We start from the raw sequence: 21,427 nt of genomic DNA, 5'->3' as shown, positions 1-21,427 counted from the left end.
CTCTCTCTGCCTGACAGGTTATCTATAGGATGTGTACAGCACCGTAAACAGCTGCACCCTCTCTCTGCCTGACAGGTTATCTATAGGATGTGTGTGTACAGCACCGTAAACAGCTGCACCCTCTCTCTGCCTGACAGGTTATCTATAGGATATGTGTACAGCACCGTAAACAGCTGCACCCTCTCTCTGCCTGACAGGTTATCTATAGGATATGTGTACAGCACCGTAAACAGCTGCACCCTCTCTCTGCCTGACAGGTTATCTATAGGATATGTGTACAGCACCGTAAACAGCTGCACCCTCTCTCTGCCTGACAGGTTATCTATAGGATATGTGTGTGCAGCACGCGTGTGATTAATAAAATCGACATAACGAACAGCTTCAGGAATCAATCAGTTTTTTTAATCAATTATATTGCCTAGGTTTATTCATCCATCATATAGCCTACATTAAAAATAGCATTATTACAATATTTATTTTTACACTGGCCCAAGTGGGCCACTGATGGGGATGGATGGGACTGGACCGGACGGTGTCCAAAACCTCTCCTGTATGTCGAGCCCTGACACACTCAAAACAGGCCCCCCCCCCCCCCCGCCGTTGCTGCCTCTTCAGGAAGCTGGTTTTGTTTTTTGGGTTAAATGACACGTTACCGTTTGAATAAGCCATGACGATCGGGTTATAGTGGTGAGCGTACCTGAGTCTTGCTCTTGGGTGGCCCCCGTAGTGCTGAAGGGTTAGAGATCCCTTTGATCTCCTGCTGTAGTTTGGTAATACTCTTGGTGAGGGTCCCCAGCGTTGTCATAATCACTGCCTTGTCCTCTGGCTTCATGGCCTTGTTCTTCTCCAGCTTACAGATCAACAGCTGGAACATGGAGAGTAGACAGAACGGTGACACCAGCAACCTTTTCAGGGGCCAGGGGGGGATACATTTTCAGGATTACTTCTCATGCCACCTCATCTCCTCTCCTCAGACCTTCTCCTCCAATGGGTTTGGAGAAGGAAAGGAGATAGGAATCGAGGAGTTGGGAATCAAGGAGTTGGGAATCGAGGAGATGGGAATCGAGGAGATGGGAATCGAGGAGATGGGAATCGAGGACAGATGATTTGAGCCCATGGTGAGGAAAAACCATAGAGATAGATGGAGGACTCATCTTTATATCTGTGCCATTCCCAGTGTCTGTGCCAGCGTGGGCAGGGCTACAACCCATAGGAATCCCCAACCCGTTGACTACTTTAAAATGGCAGAAGCACGGTGGAAGCCCTTCACGGCGCTGCCCACGCTTAAACGGACTTTTGGCCACTAGAAACCTCTATCATTCTCTATGGGGAAAAAAACTCACCTTCTGAGTCTCGATGTGCTTCTCCAGGATTTCCTGCTTCTTTTTCCTCATTTCCTGTTGGAGCCGCAGGGCTTCCTGTCAGGGGAATCATGGGAAATATTAAAGTGATAATTCACCTCATCCACAACCATGGTAAAGTGCTTTGAGCGTCTGGAAAAGTGTTACATAAAGCCAACTGTTATGTTCAGACTCTTTCCCCAGAAGTCTCCTTATAGGATTAGAGATGAAAGACCATGACCCCTCCACCCTAACCCTCATTTCCCCCTTCTCCTCCATCTCGTCCTCCTTAGTCCCACCCTCTCCTCCTCCATCCATCCCACCCTCTCCTCCTCCATCCATCCCACCCTCTCCTCCATCCATCCCACCCTCTCCTCAACCTCCATCCCACCCTCTCCTCAACCTCCATCCCACCCTCTCCTCCATCCATCCACCCTCTCCTCCTCCTCCATCCCACCCACTCCTCCATCCATCCTCTCCTCCTCCTCCATCCATCCCACCCTCTCCTCATCCTCCATCCCACCCTCTCCTCAACCTCCATCCCACCCTCTCCTCAACCTCCATCCATCCATCCTCTCCTCCATCCATCCCACCCTCTCCTCCTCCTCCATCCATCCCACCCTCTCCTCAACCTCAATCCCACCCTCTCCTCCATCCATCCCACCCACCCCTCCTCCATCCATCCATCCTCTCCTCCATCCATCCCACCCTCTCCTCCATCCATCCCACCCTCTCCTCCTCCATCCATCCCACCCTCTCCTCCTCCATCTATCCCACCCTCTCCTCCTCCATCTATCCCACCCTCTCCTCCTCCATCTATCCCACCCTCTCCTCCTCCATCTATCCCACCCTCTCCTCCTCCATCCACCCCACCCTCTCCTCCTCCATCCATCCCACCCCCCCTCCTCCTCCATCCATCCACCCCCCCCCCCTCCTCCTCCATCCATCCATCCCACCCTCTCCATCTCCTCTCTCACCTGTTTGTTCTTCATAGCCTCCTCTGTGGCAGTGACCCCAGCAAACAGAGCAGTCTTCTGAGCTGCTTTCAGAGCAGCCATGTTGTAAACTGTCTTAGTCAGCCCCGTAGAGGTGGAGAACACCTGATGGAGAGGAGGTCCAGTTAATGGTATTATTACTACTGTTACACTGTGGACTTATATAGGAGAACACCTGATGGAGGTCCAGTTAATGGTATTATTACTACTGTTATACTGTGGACTTATATAGGAGAACACCTGATGGAGGTCCAGTTAATGATATTATTACTACTGTTATACTGTGGACTTATATAGGAGAACACCTGATGGAGGTCCAGTTAATGGTAGTATTACTACTGTTACACTGTGGACTTATATAGGAGAACACCTGATGGAGGTCCAGTTAATGGTATTATTACTACTGTTACACTGTGGACTTATATAGGAGAACACCTGATGGAGGTCCAGTTAATGGTATTATTACTACTGTTACACTGTGGACTTATATAGGAGAACACCTGATGGAGGTCCAGTTAATGGTATTATTACTACTGTTATACTGTGGACTTATATAGGAGAACACCTGATGGAGGTCCAGTTAATGGTATTATTACTACTGTTACACTGTGGACTTATATAGGAGAACACCTGATGGAGGTCCAGTTAATGGTATTATTACTACTGTTATACTGTGGACTTATATAGGAGAACACCTGATTAAGGTCCAGTTAATGGTATTATTACTACTGTTATACTGTGGACTTATATAGGAGAACACCTGATGGAGGTCCAGTTAATGGTATTATTACTACTGTTATACTGTGGACTTATATAGGAGAACACCTGATGGAGGTCCAGTTAATGGTATTATTACTACTGTTATACTGTGGACTTATATAGGAGAACACCTGATGGAGGTCCAGTTAATGGTATTATTACTACTGTTATACTGTGGACTTATATAGGAGAACACCTGATGGAGGTCCAGTTAATGGTATTATTACTACTGTTATACTGTGGACTTATATAGGAGAACACCTGATGGAGGTCCAGTTAATGGTATTATTACTACTGTTATACTGTGGACTTATATAGGAGAACACCTGATGGAGGTCCAGTTAATGATATTATTACTACTGTTATAACTGTGGACTTATATAGGAGAACACCTGATGGAGGTCCAGTTAATGGTATTATTACTACTGTTATACTGTGGACTTATATAGGAGAACACCTGATGGAGGTCCAGTTAATGGTATTATTACTACTGTTACACTGTGGACTTATATAGGAGAACACCTGATGGAGGTCCAGTTAATGGTATTATTACTACTGTTACACTGTGGACTTATATAGGAGAACACCTGATGGAGGTCCAGTTAATGGTATTATTACTACTGTTACACTGTGGACTTATATAGGAGAACACCTGATGGAGGTCCAGTTAATGGTATTATTACTACTGTTATACTGTGGACTTATATAGGAGAACACCTGATGGAGGTCCAGTTAATGGTATTATTACTACTGTTACACTGTGGACTTATATAGGAGAACACCTGATGGAGGTCCAGTTAATGGTATTATTACTACTGTTATACTGTGGACTTATATAGGAGAACACCTGATGGAGGTCCAGTTAATGGTATTATTACTACTGTTATACTGTGGACTTATATAGGAGAACACCTGATGGAGGTCCAGTTAATGGTATTATTACTACTGTTATACTGTGGACTTATATAGGAGAACACCTGATGGAGGTCCAGTTAATGGTATTATTACTACTGTTATACTGTGGACTTATATAGGAGAACACCTGATGGAGGTCCAGTTAATGGTATTATTACTACTGTTATACTGTGGACTTATATAGGAGAACACCTGATGGAGGTCCAGTTAATGGTATTATTACTACTGTTATACTGTGGACTTATATAGCAGAACACCTGATGGAGGTCCAGTTAATGGTATTATTACTACTGTTATACTGTGGACTTATATAGGAGAACACCTGATGGAGGTCCAGTTAATTGTATTAAACTATATTTATATATATTTTTTACATTATTCCACTATTGTCCCAAAATGTTTTGCATGTCAGCAGTCAAGTTTTCAAGATATTGGACTTTGAAGAAGCAGAGTGTCCCTTACCACGTCAGACGAGGCAAAACGTACATCATGATGACGAGGCAAGGGACACTTTGCATACTCCGAGTCCTCTCTCCTCACCTCCTGAAAACCCATTGGAGGAGGTGGTCAGATGGGCGGGACCTCTAGCTTTCTCATCCAATGGAGTTTTGAGGCGGTGGTGGTGAGGAGAGAGGACGCAAGGAGTATGCAATTGAGATTCTCCCAATGCTTCTTCAAAGTCCAATATCTTGAAAACTTGACCGCTGACATGAAAAACATTTTGGGACTGTATCAACAGTGGACTAACGGAAAAAAAAATACCAAAAGATAGTTTGAGTGGATTTTTCCTTTAAAAAAGGTACAGTTGTAGAAAATTCCCCATTAGCCAATCTCTATCCAATCTACCTCGGAAGAGGCGGGATTTCCTACGAAAAATCAGTCAAGGAGTGGGAGAAGGGAATTTTCTACAAAAGAGTTACCAAGTAAAGTCACTCAGGGAGAGAGAGACACTTCTAGATCATTCCACCATCAGCACAGAGAACTGTCAATATATTGAAAAAGAGAAGAGGAGGACCGTTTTTTTCCCCCCTCACCTTTCCTGCCGGTCCACTAGGGTTACTTCCTGGTTTAGAGGGGAAGCCCAGCCTCTCCTTCACCGATAGGTTAGATTTGAAGGCATTCTGAGAGGCAACACTAGAGTCTTGGTTGGGCTCTGAGCTGTCAGAAGGCAGAGGGCCCAGGCGGTCTTTGACTGACTGTTTCAGACTAGTGGCTGGCTGCTGCACCTGCTGGAGTTCACACAACAACAACAACAACAAACAAACAAACAAACAAACAAACAAGGTCAACAACATAACATAGAAGGTCCATTACGTTGCTGTTTGACCCAACCAGCAGGAAAAACTCTGGGTCCTAAAATTAGAGTCTAAAACTGAGGTCGCTAATAATCAGTGGCATTGGGCAAAATGGCCGTCTGATGAAAAGGTGCTTCCTAAATCCAAGTGCACCACTTTTGACCCCCCGGTCCATAGGGCTCTAGTCTAAAGTAGTGCACTATTATAGGGAACAGGGTGCTATTTGGGATGTAGCCTTACCATGAGTGAGTGTGGTTGATGGTGTTGCTGCCCCTGTGGTCCTGTCCCCTGTGGTGGTCCCGTCCCCTGTGGTGGTCCCGTCCCCTGTGGTGGTCCCGTCCCCTGTGGTGGTCCCGTCCCCTGTTGCGGTCCCGTCCCCTGTTGCGGTCCCGTCCCCTGTTGCGGTCCCGTCCCGTCCTCACGGTGCCAGTGGACCCTAATAAAGCGGTTGTTGAGAACGGCCTCGGGACTCTGCATGGCCCGTTTAGCCTCCTCGTGACAGCCAAACTGGATCAGGGCACCCTCCGGGTCACTACCATAGGTCACCTAGAGGGGTGGGGGGGGGGGGGGGGGGGGGGGGGGGGTTAGGTTAACCCTCACTCACTGAGCAGTAGTGCACTATATTGGGGAATAGGGTGCCATACTTCCAAAATCATTACAGCCTAAAGCAGAAAGGTGTTGTTAGCCGACCAGTCCCCAACCTGTAAGTTGACGATCGTCCCGAACTTGCTGAAGTGTTGGTTAAGCTTGGAGATGTTGTTGAGTTCCGGTGGGATCTGTCGGACCGTCAGCTTGGTGTTGGACCCAAACGCAGCCCTCTGGTTCTGGTGGTGAGGGTTCTTGTTGTGGAACCCACCCTGGAGGTTCTGCTGGTTGAAGTTAGGTCTGACAGAACACAAGGAGATTACAGGAACGGCTCCTGTACTGGTTTGTGTTCAAACATGGTTTTTTTTTTTTTGTGTAAAGGTTATTGACATGTTACATGAACTAAAAATCAAAAAATGGGACTTAACTGTTGTCCTATTGTTGTGGTTCTATGATGGTCTATGTAACCCTAACCCTGTCATTCAACTGTCTCATGTCTTCAGACTATAACCCTGTCATTCAACTGTCTCATGTCTTCAGACTATAACCCTGTCATTCAACTGTCTCAGGTCTTCAGACTATAACCCTGTCATTCTACTGTCTCATGTCTTCAGACTATAACCCTGTCATTCAGCTGTCTCATGTCTTCAGACCCTAACCCTGTCATTCAACTGTCTCATGTCTTCAGACTATAACCCTGTCATTCTGCTGTCTCATGTCTTCAGACTATAACCCTGTCATTCTGCTGTCTCATGTCTTCAGACTATAACCCTGTCATTCAGCTGTCTCATGTCTTCAGACTATAACCCTGTCATTCAACTGTCTCATGTCTTCAGACTATAACCCTGTCATTCTGCTGTCTCATGTCTTCAGACCATAACCCTGTCATTCAACTGTCTCATGTCTTCAGACCATAACCCTGTCATTCAACTGTCTCATGTCTTCAGACTATAACCCTGTCATTCTGCTGTCTCATGTCTTCAGACTATAACCCTGTCATTCAACTGTCTCATGTCTTCAGACTATAACCCTGTCATTCAACTGTCTCATGTCTTCAGACTATAACCCTGTTTCATGTCTTCAGACTATAACCCTGTCATTCAACTGTCTCATGTCTTCAGACTATAACCCTGTCATTCAACTGTCTCATGTCTTCAGACTATAACCCTGTCATTCTGCTGTCTAATGTCTTCAGACTATAACCCTGTCATTCAACTGTCTCATGTCTTCAGACTATAACCCTGTCATTCAACTGTCTCATGTCTTCAGACTATAACCCTGTCATTCAACTGTCTAATGTCTTCAGACTATAACCCTGTCATTCAACTGTCTCATGTCTTCAGACTATAACCCTGTCATTCAACTGTCTCATGTCTTCAGACTATAACCCTGTCATTCTGCTGTCTCATGTCTTCAGACTATAACCCTGTCATTCAACTGTCTCATGTCTTCAGACTATAACCCTGTCATTCTGCTGTCTCATGTCTTCAGACTATAACCCTGTCATTCAACTGTCTCATGTCTTCAGACCCTAACCCTGTCATTCTGCTGTCTCATGTCTTCAGACTATAACCCTGTCATTCTGCTGTCTCATGTCTTCAGACTATAACCCTGTCATTCTGCTGTCTCATGTCTTCAGACTATAACCCTGTCATTCAACTGTCTCATGTCTTCAGACTATAACCCTGTCATTCTGCTGTCTCATGTCTTCAGACTATAACCCTGTCATTCTGCTGTCTCATGTCTTCAGACCCTAACCCTGTCATTCAACTGTCTCATGTCTTCAGACTATAACCCTGTCATTCTGCTGTCTCATGTCTTCAGACTATAACCCTGTCATTCAACTGTCTCATGTCTTCAGACTATAACCCTGTCATTCTGCTGTCTCATGTCTTCAGACTATAACCCTGTCATTCTGCTGTCTCATGTCTTCAGACCCTAACCCTGTCATTCAACTGTCTCATGTCTTCAGACTATAACCCTGTCATTCTGCTGTCTCATGTCTTCAGACCCTAACCCTGTCATTCTACTGTCTCATGTCTTCAGACTATAACCCTGTCATTCTGCTGTCTCATGTCTTCAGACTATAACCCTGTCATTCAACTGTCTCATGTCTTCAGACCATAACCCTGTCATTCAACTGTCTAATGTCTTCAGACTATAAACCTGTCATTCAACTGTCTCATGTCTTCAGACCATAACCCTGTCATTCAACTGTCTCATGTCTTCAGACCATAACCCTGTCATTCAACTGTCTCATGTCTTCAGACTATAACCCTGTCATTCAGCTGTCTCATGTCTTCAGACTATAACCCTGTCATTCAACTGTCTCATGTCTTCAGACCATAACCCTGTCTCATGTCTTCAGACCATAACCCTGTCATTCAACTGTCTCATGTCTTCAGACTATAACCCTGTCATTCTACTGTCTCATGTCTTCAGACTATAACCCTGTCATTCAACTGTCTCATGTCTTCAGACTATAACCCTGTCATTCAACTGTCTCATGTCTTCAGACTATAACCCTGTCATTCAACTGTCTCATGTCTTCAGACCATAACCCTGTCATTCAACTGTCTCATGTCTTCAGACTATAACCCTGTCATTCTGCTGTCTCATGTCTTCAGACTATAACCCTGTCATTCAACTGTCTCATGTCTTCAGACCCTAACCCTGTCATTCAACTGTCTCATGTCTTCAGACTATAACCCTGTCATTCAACTGTCTAATGTCTTCAGACCATAACCCTGTCATTCAACTGTCTCATGTCTTCAGACCCTAACCCTGTCATTCTGCTGTCTCATGTCTTCAGACTATAACCCTGTCATTCTGCTGTCTCATGTCTTCAGACCCTAACCCTGTCATTCAACTGTCTCATGTCTTCAGACTATAACCCTGTCATTCAACTGTCTCATGTCTTCAGACTATAACCCTGTCATTCTGCTGTCTCATGTCTTCAGACTATAACCCTGTCATTCAACTGTCTCATGTCTTCAGACTATAACCCTGTCATTCTGCTGTCTCATGTCTTCAGACCCTAACCCTGTCATTCAACTGTCTCATGTCTTCAGACTATAACCCTGTCATTCTGCTGTCTCATGTCTTCAGACTATAACCCTGTCATTCAACTGTCTCATGTCTTCAGACTATAACCCTGTCATTCTGCTGTCTCATGTCTTCAGACCATAACCCTGTCATTCAACTGTCTCATGTCTTCAGACTATAACCCTGTCATTCTGCTGTCTCATGTCTTCAGACCCTAACCCTGTCATTCAACTGTCTCATGTCTTCAGACTATAACCCTGTCATTCTGCTGTCTCATGTCTTCAGACTATAACCCTGTCATTCTGCTGTCTCATGTCTTCAGACTATAACCCTGTCATTCTGCTGTCTCATGTCTTCAGACTATAACCCTGTCATTCTACTGTCTCATGTCTTCAGACTATAACCCTGTCATTCTACTGTCTCATGTCTTCAGACTATAACCCTGTCATTCAACTGTCTCATGTCTTCAGACTATAACCCTGTCATTCAACTGTCTCATGTCTTCAGACCCTAACCCTGTCATTCTACTGTCTCATGTCTTTAGACTATAACCCTGTCATTCTACTGTCTCATGTCTTCAGACTATAACCCTGTCATTCTGCTGTCTCATGTCTTCAGACTATAACCCTGTCATTCAGCTGTCTCATGTCTTCAGACTATAACCCTGTCATTCTGCTGTCTCATGTCTTCAGACTATAACCCTGTCATTCAACTGTCTCATGTCTTCAGACTATAACCCTGTAATTCAACTGTCTCATGTCTTCAGACTATAACCCTGTCATTCTACTGTCTCATGTCTTCAGACTATAACCCTGTCATTCAACTGTCTCATGTCTTCAGACTATAACCCTGTCATTCAACTGTCTCATGTCTTCAGACTATAACCCTGTCATTCAACTGTCTCATGTCTTCAGACTATAACCCTGTCATTCAACTGTCTCATGTCTTCCGACCATAACCCTGTCATTCTACTGTCTCATGTCTTCAGACCATAACCCTGTCATTCTACTGTCTCATGTCTTCAGACCATAACCCTGTCATTCTGCTGTCTCATGTCTTCAGACTATAACCCTGTCATTCTGCTGTCTCATGTCTTCAGACTATAACCCTGTCATTCAACTGTCTCATGTCTTCAGACTATAACCCTGTCATTCAACTGTCTCATGTCTTCAGACTATAACCCTGTCATTCAACTGTCTCATGTCTTCAGACTATAACCCTGTCTCATGTCTTCAGACTATAACCCTGTCATTCTGCTGTCTCATGTCTTCAGATCATAACCCTGTCATTCTGCTGTCTCATGTCTTCAGACCCTAACCCTGTCATTCAACTGTCTCATGTCTTCAGACCATAACCCTGTCATTCTGCTGTCTCATGTCTTCAGACCCTAACCCTGTCATTCAACTGTCTCATGTCTTCAGACTATAACCCTGTCATTCAGCTGTCTCATGTCTTCAGACTATAACCCTGTCATTCAGCTGTCTCATGTCTTCAGACTATAACCCTGTCATTCTGCTGTCTCATGTCTTCAGACTATAACCCTGTCATTCTGCTGTCTCATGTCTTCAGACTATAACCCTGTCATTCAACTGTCTCATGTCTTCAGACCGTAACCCTGTCATTCAACTGTCTCATGTCTTCAGACTATAACCCTGTCATTCAACTGTCTCATGTCTTCAGACTATAACCCTGTCATTCTGCTGTCTCATGTCTTCAGACCCTAACCCTGTCATTCAACTGTCTCATGTCTTCAGACTATAACCCTGTCATTCAACTGTCTCATGTCTTCAGGTCAAGGTTGGGTTCAGTTCAGTTTGTACCCGCTTCAGGCAGTTAAATGAATTAAATGAAAACAAAACAGAGTCTTAGTTGTCGGACGAAGGTGTGTGTGTGTTCTTACTAGTCGGACCAGGGGGTGTGTGTTCTTACTAGTCGGACCAGGGGGCGTGTGTTCTTACTAGTCGGACCAGGAGGCGTGTGTTCTTACTAGTCGGACCAGGGGGTGTGTGTTCTTACTAGTCGGACCAGGGGGTGTGTGTTCTTACTAGTCGGACCAGGAGGCGTGTGTTCTTACTAGTCGGACCAGGGGGTGTGTGTTCTTACTAGTCGGACCAGGGGGCGTGTGTTCTTACTAGTCGGACCAGGAGGCGTGTGTTCTTACTTGTCGGACCAGGGGGTGTGTGTTCTTACTAGTCGGACCAGGGGGTGTGTGTTCTTACTAGTCGGACCAGGGGGTGTGAGTTCTTACTAGTCGGACCAGGGGGTGTGTGTTCTTACTAGTCGGACCAGGGGGTGTGTGTTCTTACTAGTCGGACCAGGGGGTGTGTGTTCTTACTAGTCGGGACCAGGGGGGGTGTGTGTTTTTACTAGTCGGACCAGGGGGTGTGTGTTCTTACTAGTCGGACCAGGGGGCGTGTGTTCTTACTAGTCGGGACCAGGGGGTGTGTGTTCTTACTAGTCGGACCAGGGGGCGTGTGTTCTTACTAGTCGGGACCAGGGGGTGTGTGTTCTTACTAGTCGGACCAGGGGGTGTGTGTTCTTACTAGTCGGACCAGGGGGCGTGTGTTCTTACTAGTCGGACCAGGGGGCGTGTGTTCTTACTAGTCGGACCAGGGGGCGTGTGTTCTTACTAGTCGGGACCAGGGGGCGTGTGTTCTTACTAGTCGGGACCAGGGGGTGTGTGTTCTTACTAGTCGGACCAGGGGGTGTGTGTTCTTACTAGTCGGACCAGGGGGCGTGTGTTCTTACTAGTCGGACCAGGGGGCGTGTGTTCTTACTAGTCGGGACCAGGGGGCGTGTGTTCTTACTAGTCGGACCAGGGGGTGTGTGTTCTTACTAGTCGGACCAGGGGGTGTGTGTTCTTACTAGTCGGACCAGGGGGTGTGTGTTCTTACTAGTCGGACCAGGGGGTGTGTGTTCTTACTAGTCGGACCAGGGGGTGTGTGTTCTTACTTGTCGGACCAGGGGGCGCGTGTTCTTACTAGTCGGACCAGGGGGCGTGTGTTCTTATTAGTCGGACCAGGGGGCGTGTGTTCTTACTAGTCGGACCAGGGGGTGGGTGTTCTTACTAGTCGGACCAGGGGGCGTGTGTTCTTACTTGTCGGACCAGGGGGTGTGTGTGTTCTTACTTGTCGGACCAGGGTTTCATGGGGGGCATCCCTCTGTCGTTTGAGACAGCTGATCTCTTCCTAGAGTCGGACTCCAGAACGATCCTCATTCTGTTGCTGTTGGGCATCTTATCTGGGAATTCATAAAAATAAAAATAAAATGTGACTGGATGGATTAGATCAGACCAGTCAGGTTAGTGAGCCTCCCTCCCCATCGCTGTCCCAGCTTCCCTCTAAATCCACATCTAGACTAGTTGTGTTGAAGGTCCCTCCCCATCGCTGTCCCAGCTTCCCTCTAAATCCCCATCTAGACTAGTTGTGTTGAAGCTTTGTACCTCTGTCCCAGCTTCCCTCTAAATCCCCATCTAGACTAGTTGTGTTGAAGCTTTGTACCTCTGTCCCAGCTTCCCTCTAAATCCCCATCTAGACTAGTTGTGTTGAAGGTGTGTACCTCTGTCCCAGCTTCCCTCTAAATCCCCATCTAGACTAGTTGTGTTGAAGGTGTGTACCTCTGTCCCAGCTTCCCTCTAAATCCCCATCTAGACTAGTTGTGTTGAAGGTGTGTACCTCTGTCCCAGCTTCCCTCTAAATCCCCATCTAGACTAGTTGTGTTGAAGGTGTGTACCTCTGTCCCAGCTTCCCTCTAAATCCCCATCTAGACTAGTTGTGTTGAAGGTGTGTACCTCTGTCCCAGCTTCCCTCTAAATCCACATCTAGACTAGTTGTGTTGAAGGTGTGTACCTCTGTCTCTGTGAGGCAGGTCCTCCCCCATAGTCAGTCCTATGAGGTTGGGTCTTTGGGCGTTGACCCTGTGGCGGTACACAGGTCTGGATGTGTTGGTGAGGCTGGGAGCTTCAGGGTTATACATGTCAGAATCATACTGGTCTGGGGGAGAGAGAGAGAGAGAGAGAGAGAGAGAGAGAGAGAGAGAGAGAGAGAGAGAGAGAGAGAGAGAGAGAGAGAGAGAGAGAGAGAGAGAGAGACAGAGAGAGAGAGAGAGAGAGAGAGAGAGAGAGCGAGAGAGACAGAGAGAGAGAGAGAGAGACCGAGAGAGAGAGAGAGAGACCGAGAGAGAGAGAGAGAGACAGAGAGAGACAGAGAGAGACAGAGAGAGACAGAGAGAGAGAGACCGAGAGAGACAGAGAGACAGAGAGCGACAGAGAGCGACAGAGAGAGACAGAGAGACAGAGAGAGACAGAGAGACAGAGAGCGACAGAGAGAGACAGAGAGACAGAGAGACCAAGAGAGACAGAGAGAGACAGAGAGACCAAGAGAGACAGAGAGAGACAGAGAGACAGAGAGCGACAGAGAGAGACAGAGAGACAGAGAGACCAAGAGAGACAGAGAGACAGAGAGACCAAGAGAGACCGAGAGAGACAGAGAGACAGAGAGCGACAGAGAGCGACAGAGAGAGACAGAGAGACAGAGAGCGACAGAGAGAGACAGAGAGAGACAGAGAGAGACAGAGAGAGACAGAGAGAGACAACAACACTGACTCAAAAGAGAGAAGACATTTAACTTCCACATTATCCCTTCCCCTCTGAAAAGACACACGGATACAGATGTTGGAGAAGTTGATAACTGTAGGGCACATTATGCAGCGGTTAGGGAGGAGTAAGTGCCTTGCTCAAGGGCACAACGGCAGGAGATGGCACCTAGGATTTGACACTAGCAAACCCTCTGGTTGTCAACTCTCACACACACACACACACACACACACACACACATAGCTCCATCTCAAACCTACCTGGTGAGAAGAGAGGCGGTGGGACCTGGGGGATGGAGGATCGTATCCCTGTGGTTACGATAGTGGGAACGGAGTTAGGAGGAGCATCCATCCCTGATGCCTGGAGGGGGGGGCCTGGTGGGGGGGGGGCACAGAATTAAATAAAACACTAGAATGGTTTCTGATTTATTCCTGACCAAGACGGCTGCCATTGACAGAACATTCTAGAACTACGCAAGTCTGACAACAACCACTCTAGTGAATTATTGTCTCTATGGAGATCTCTATAGGAGGGCAAACACCCTACGGGCTACGGTCAAAAGAAGTGCACTCTACAGGGTGCCATTTGGGATGCAAACGATGCGTCTTAAGCCAAGGGGCGTTTTATGATAAATAGATCCACTGATTTCCTACCTGGCGGCAGGCTGCTTGGCAGGGGCACAGGGGGGCGGAGGTTGACGGGCGCTGGGGTCATGAGAGGGGGAGGTCCTGGGGGGGGCGGTAAGCTTGGGGGGGGCTGGGCGACCCCCGGGACAGGGGGAGGGGCTTGGAACATGTTGGGCAGATTAACGTCCTCCACCACCACTGGATCAATACCGTGGTCGAACGGGCAAATGTCCCCACGCATACAGAAACCCTTCTCTGGAAGACAACACATCAACACTATACAGTAAACAGATAAGACTGCACACAGAAACAACACCACCTGTCATGGCTCCACGCATACAGAACAAACCATTGTCGAGAAGCACAGATAGAGGACAGTTAGATACAGAAGGCCTTCTCCGGAACAGAAGAAATACAATCACTCCAAACCTTCTCCTTGTCCTCAGTCATACTGGACATTAAAATACAGTCTTGGTGTAAAAACAAAACATCTTTAGGCACGTGAACTTCCTTCCTGCTTACCGTCGTAGTCACGGCAACGTTTCCTTTGCTGAGGGGGCGGACCCCGGTTGAAGGGCGGTGGCGGAGGGGGCCGGTCTAGTGCGTGTTCCGTGTGGAAGTCCGACCAGCTGTCCGTCACAGAGGTGTTGCTGTGGTTACCTTGAGGGGCGATCACCGTGATGGTGCTGCTGAGCGTCGGCACGGGGAACGTGGTGGTTGCCGTGGGGATCGGCAGGAGGCCGTCACCAGCTCCAACCTCCTTCCCCCGGTCTCCTCGGTCGGCCTCATACTTTGACTTCCCAGCATCCCGCTCTGTGATCAGAAGGATAGTGGAAGTGGCAGGAAGTAGGACAATGTAAACAGTCATGATATCTAGAGCAGGAGGTAGAGCGGCTGGGCGTGCATGCTTTTGTTCCAGCCCAGCACTAGTCGAACAGCCAGACATACTGACTTTCAAATAATCAACTGATCATGGTCTTCCGTCTTAACCTTGATTATTTTAAATCAGGTGTGCTGGAACACAAGCCTACACACAAGCAGAGTTGGTCTCCCTCCCTCTCTTCTCCTCCCCTCCCTCTCTTCTCCTCCCTCCTCCTCCTCCTCCTCCTCCCTCCCTTCTCCTCCCTCCCTCCCTCTCTTCTCCTCCCTCCCTCCCTCCCTCTCTTCTCCTCCCTCCCTTCCTCCCTCCCGCCCTCTCTTCTCCTCCCTCCCTTCCTCCCTCCCTTCCTCCCTCCCGCCCTCTCTTCTCCTCCCTCCCTTCCTCCCTCCCTCCCGCCCTCTCTTCTCCTCCCTCCCTTCCTCCCTCCCTCCCGCCCTCTCTTCTCCTCCCTCCCTCCCTCCCTCTCTTCTCCTCCCTCCCTCCCTCCCTCTCTTCTCCTCCCTCCCTCCCTCTCTTCTCCTCCCTCCCTCCCTTCCTCCCTCCTTCTCCTCCCTCCCACCCTCCCTCCTACCCTCCCTCCTCCTCCCTCCCTCTCACCTCTGCTCCTGGAGTGACTCCTGCTGTGACTCCTGCTGCTCCGGTCTCTGTCCCGGTCCCGGTCCCTGGCCCGGTCCTTGCTCCTGCTCCTGCTGCGGCTGTAGCTACGACCCCGCCTACGGTTGTAACGGTCCCGGTACGAGTCCCGTCTCGGGGGGTTGCGGTCGTAATCGTTTCGCTTCCTGGTACGGTCGTCCCTTTTACGGTCATCCCCTCGTCTGAGAAACGATAGAGAAGGGGAGGAGGGGGAGAGAGAGAGGGGGGGAGGGGGAGGAGGGAGAGGGGGAGGGGGAGGAGGGAGGAGGGAGGGGGGAGGGGGAGGAGGGAGGAGGGAGAGGGGGAGGAGAGCGAGAGAGGGGGAGGAGGGAGAGAGAGGGAGGAGAGCGAGAGGGAGGAGAGAGAGCGAGAGGAGAGAGAGAGAGAGAGGGGAGAACACAGTCATTTAGCCAACAACCCAGTGAACAGTAGGGGAGGACAGAGACAGGTAGACTGGTACATTTGACCAGGTGTGGGTATTTATGCTTCTGACTCAAATAGCACCCTATTCCCTATATAGTACACTACTTTACACCAGAGCCCTATGACACCCTATTCCCTATATAGTACACTACTTTAGACCAGAGCCCTATGACACCCTATTCCCTATATAGTACACTAATTTAGACCAGAGCCCTATGACACCCTATTCCCTATATAGTACACTAATTTTGACCAGGTCAATTTAATAGGGAACTATTTAAGATGTTGTCATAATAATAATATGCCATTTAGCAGACGTTTTTATCCAAAGCCACTTACAGTCATGTGCGCATAAATTTTTAGGTATGGTTGGTCCCGGGGATCGAACCCACTACCCTGGCGTTAATAGCGCCGTGCTCTACCAATTGAGCTACAGAGGACCATGTTGACACTGACCTGCTGTCTCTGCTGTACGGGGAGCTGGACGGGGGACTGTAGTTCACTCTCCTGGAGAACTTCTTGCCCCGGTCCTCCTCACGACTTGGCTGGAAAACACACCCAAGGTTGGAATGAGATACTCAAAGTACCAGTAGATGAATTGCATTGATCTCATCCTGTTTACCATTTACAAAACATCCCACTTCATGTTTACAAAGAATACTATTGGACAATAGATCTCTACTGTTAGGACTGTGGAGTGTGAACTTTCCAATGCCAGCTATGCAGAGGCACTAGACTCTACCGCAGGTGTGTTTCCTGTAGCATCACTGTTGAAGAGAAGACGGGTCGGTTTCCCCTCCCAGACACAGAGTAAACATGCCCTCTAAGTGTTGCCGCCTTTGGACATGACTCAGCCAGTCACCTCATCTTTCCTCTGGTCGTCCTTGTCCGTCCTGGTCGCCTCTGCTTTGACCGCGGAGCCTGGCTGATGGTCTTGCTGAGGTAGGTAGCTTTTGGCGTTCACAGCTTCGAACAGTCTATCAACAAAGGTCTGCGTCTCTGGCGGAGAAGACAGGAGAGGAAGACGAGGGGAGGAAGACGAGGTGTGAGCGTATCGTATAGTATTGGGCTGACACTGACACATTGCATATTAAGGTCGCGACTATACATTTGTTTGAAGTAAGCCTACCTTTCTGTAGAAATACATCCAACTGGTCGATGCACAGGGCTTTGAGCTCCGTCTCACTTTTATCTTTCTTCACCAAGGCAACGACGTAGTTAGCGAGGGCAGAAGGGTCCGCATCACAACTAGAGAGGAAAAGTGTTGGCACAAATACAGAGTTAGCCAGACAACCCTAGCTATACAATAACACAATTAGTTAGGATATATTCTTACCATACCGAGAAGACCAATCGATTACAAGATAACAGACCATTTCTCAACTATAAACTCCTATTTTTGTTTTAAATATCTAGCCACAATGATAGAAACATTAACTAGCTAGCCAGTTAGCATCCAACGATGCTAGCCATGTCTTCAGTCATGTCGTTGCATCTGGTGCTGGCAAGCTAATGTTGCTAACGTTAGTCATCTAGCTAACGTTATGTAGCTACTTACATTGGTTCGAGGGTTTTGAAAAGCCACGTTTTCAAGGCATCTAGGTTTTCTATGATCATCTTCAGACACCAGTCAACGTCTCTTCCACTCAGTAGCCAGAGTTTAATTCTCCTACGGAAATGGCTCAGCTCCGAAATGACAAGATACAGTGTGTCCAAGACAAGAAGTCAGCAAGCTAACATTAGCTGTTAGCTAGCGCCTTCTCTCAAACCTGCCTGGCTAGCTGTTTATAACGGTTCTCTTCAACGCAAAGGCCCAACGACTTGCTGTAGCTAGCTATATTGTCTTGTGTGTTTCTTGCTTTTTAAAATTCTAGCAATACAAAGGGGAAGACAATTTGTTGACGAGAAACTATTCCCTCAGCTAGTTTGAATGTTCATGCAGTGCAGGCCTCCCCTCATTGCAAATAAATGGAGACTATTTACTCCGTGTACTCTCGCTGACAGATATCGCGAGAATAACAAGAACGGTCACATTGTAACTTGGTATTTGGTATTCTCTCGCTGACAGATATCGCGAGAATAACAAGAACGGTCACATTGTAACTTGGTATTTGGTATTCTCTCGCTGACAGATATCGCGAGAATAACAAGAACGGTCACATTGGAACTTTGTATTTGGTATTTATTAGGGTCCCGATTTGCCGATACAAACGCATCAGCTACTCTTCCTGGGGTCCACATTAAACATAGTACATAGTACATAGTACAGAACATTATTAGTCAAGGACTGAAATACATACATTTAAAACGTCACACATAGCCTACATATCAGTACATATGCACACTATCTAGGTCTAATACATAGTACAGCGCAAATTACAATACACACTATATAAAATGGCTGTGTCTCTTCACAGTCCCCTTTGGGAAGTAAGGTGTTATTTTATCTGGTTTTAACTGGTTTTATTGGGGTGGCAGAGAGTTCCATGTAGTCGTGGCTCTATTTAATACTTTGTGTTTCCCAGCCTCTGTTCTGGACCTGGGGACTGTGAAGAGAACTCTGGTTGCAGGTCTTGTGTTGTACCGATGAGCGTCCGAACTATGTGCCAACAGCTTAAACAGACAGCTTGGTACTGTGGTGTCGAATAACGATGCTGTGTTGCTGTGTTGACAAGGAATCCGCTGACACAGCACTTGATTATAAACGTTTATTATATCAGAGATTTCAGCATCATTTTACAGATTTCTGCAGAATCTGGAGAGCAAAAAACCCAATCTCAAAATATGATCACTCTCCCCGTCCCTTTGTTAAAACATGGTATATATATCCTATGCTTCATGTAACATAAGATGGCGTGACTTGAATAAACCAATCTCTGGCCTTATACATATCCCAATGTCCTCTGTTTTAGGGGGGCCCCTATAGTAATACTTTCAAGATGTTTCAGCAAAGCAGAGCAAAGTTCATCTAACCAACAATATACAAACCTCAGCCATAGTGGTAGAAGTTTCAGATACTACAGTACCTTCAACACATCAATACCTCATACAGATACTACAGTACCTTCAACACATCAATACCTCATACAGATACTACAGTACCTTCGACACATCAATACCTCACACAGATACTACAGTACCTTCAACACATCAATACCTCATACAGATACTACAGTATCTTCAACACATCAATACCTCACACAGATACTACAGTATCTTCAACACATCAATACCTCATACAGATACTACAGTACCTTCAACACATCAATACCTCACACAGATACTACAGTACCTTCAACACATCAATACCTCACACAGATACTACAGTACCTTCAACACATCAATACCTCACACAGATACTACAGTACCTTCAACACATCAATACCTCACACAGATACTACAGTACCTTCAACACATCAATACCGCACACAGATACTACAGTACCTTCAACACATCAACACCTCACACAGATACTACAGTACCTTCAACACATCAATACCTCACACAGATACTACAGTACCTTCAACACATCAACACCTCACACAGATACTACAGTACCTTCAACACATCAATACCTCACACAGATACTACAGTACCTTCAACACATCAATACCTCACACAGATACTACAGTACCTTCAACACATCAATACCTCACACAGATACTACAGTACCTTCAACACATCAATACCTCACACAGATACTACAGTACCTTCAACACATCAACACCTCACACAGATACTACAGTACCTTCAACACATCAATACCTCATACAGATACTACAGTACCTTCAACACATCAATACCTCATACAGATACTACAGTACCTTCAACACATCAATACCTCACACAGATACTACAGTACCTTCAACACATCAATACCTCACACAGATACTACAGTACCTTCAACACATCAATACCTCACACAGATACTACAGTACCTTCAACACATCAATACCTCACACAGATACTACAGTACCTTCAACACATCAATACCTCACACAGATACTACAGTACCTTCAACACATCAATACCTCACACAGATACTACAGTACCTTCAACACATCAATACCTCATACAGATACTACAGTACCTTCAACACATCAATACCTCACACAGATACTACAGTACCTTCAACACATCAACACCTCACACAGATACTACAGTACCTTCAACACATCAACACCTCACACAGATACTACAGTACCTTCAACACATCAACACCTCACACAGATAGTACAGTACCTTCAACACATCAATACCTCATACAGATACTACAGTACCTTCAACACATCAACACCTCACACAGATACTACAGTACCTTCAACACATCAATACCTCACACAGATACTACAGTACCTTCGACACATCAATACCTCACACAGATACTACAGTACCTTCAACACATCAATACCTCATACAGATACTACAGTACCTTCAACACATCAATACCTCACACAGATACTACAGTACCTTCAACACATCAATACCTCAGTACCTTCAACACATCAATACCTCACACAGATACTACAGTACCTTCGACACATCAATACCTCACACAGATACTACAGTACCTTCAACACATCAATACCTCACACAGATACTACAGTACCTTCAACACATCAATACCTCACACAGATACTACAGTACCTTCAACACATCAATACCTCATACAGATACTACAGTACCTTCAACACATCAATACCTCACACAGATACTACAGTACCTTCAACACATCAATACCTCACACAGATACTACAGTACCTTCAACACATCAATACCTCACACAGATACTACAGTACCTTCAACACATCAATACCTCACACAGATACTACAGTACCTTCAACACATCAATACCTCACACAGATACTACAGTACCTTCGACACATCAACACCTCACACAGATACTACAGTACCTTCAACACATCAACACCTCACACAGATACTACAGTACCTTCAACACATCAACACCTCACACAGACACTACAGTACCTTCAACACATCAATACCTCACACAGATACTACAGTACCTTCAACACATCAATACCTCACACAGATACTACAGTACCTTCAACACATCAATACCTCACACAGATACTACAGTACCTTCAACACATCAATACCTCACACAGATACTACAGTACCTTCGACACATCAATACCTCACACAGATACTACAGTACCTTCAACACATCAATACCTCACACAGATACTACAGTACCTTCAACACATCAATACCTCACACAGATACTACAGTACCTTCAACACATCAATACCTCACACAGATACTACAGTACCTTCAACACATCAATACCTCACACAGATACTACAGTACCTTCAA

General features: G+C 46.5%; 1 protein-coding gene across 1 annotated transcript in view; it reads right to left on the bottom strand.

Annotated features, from left to right (window-relative positions):
• rbm26 (RNA binding motif protein 26) overlaps positions 1 to 18,066 on the bottom strand; it is a 46,553-nt gene extending 28,487 nt beyond the window's left edge. The window contains exons 1-16 of the mRNA XM_084192983.1: positions 17,649 to 18,066; positions 17,220 to 17,338; positions 16,953 to 17,089; positions 16,547 to 16,635; positions 15,632 to 15,849; positions 14,677 to 14,967; positions 14,182 to 14,409; positions 13,789 to 13,902; positions 12,783 to 12,926; positions 12,063 to 12,174; positions 6,006 to 6,189; positions 5,545 to 5,850; positions 5,044 to 5,238; positions 2,318 to 2,440; positions 1,344 to 1,418; positions 698 to 865 (exon numbers count right to left, since the gene is read on the bottom strand). Coding sequence (XP_084049109.1) covers positions 698 to 865; positions 1,344 to 1,418; positions 2,318 to 2,440; positions 5,044 to 5,238; positions 5,545 to 5,850; positions 6,006 to 6,189; positions 12,063 to 12,174; positions 12,783 to 12,926; positions 13,789 to 13,902; positions 14,182 to 14,409; positions 14,677 to 14,967; positions 15,632 to 15,849; positions 16,547 to 16,635; positions 16,953 to 17,089; positions 17,220 to 17,338; positions 17,649 to 17,707 — 2,562 coding nt within the window. The 5' untranslated portion in view covers positions 17,708 to 18,066. The remainder of the gene's footprint in view (positions 1 to 697; positions 866 to 1,343; positions 1,419 to 2,317; positions 2,441 to 5,043; positions 5,239 to 5,544; positions 5,851 to 6,005; positions 6,190 to 12,062; positions 12,175 to 12,782; positions 12,927 to 13,788; positions 13,903 to 14,181; positions 14,410 to 14,676; positions 14,968 to 15,631; positions 15,850 to 16,546; positions 16,636 to 16,952; positions 17,090 to 17,219; positions 17,339 to 17,648) is intronic.
• Between the last annotated feature and the right edge of the window lie 3,361 nt (positions 18,067 to 21,427).

The sequence above is a fragment of the Coregonus lavaretus genome, assembly GCF_964263955.1.
Source record: "Coregonus lavaretus genome assembly, contig: HAP1_SCAFFOLD_702, whole genome shotgun sequence".
Lineage (NCBI taxonomy): Eukaryota > Metazoa > Chordata > Actinopteri > Salmoniformes > Salmonidae > Coregonus > Coregonus lavaretus.
This window is presented reverse-complemented; position numbering and strand designations above follow the sequence as displayed.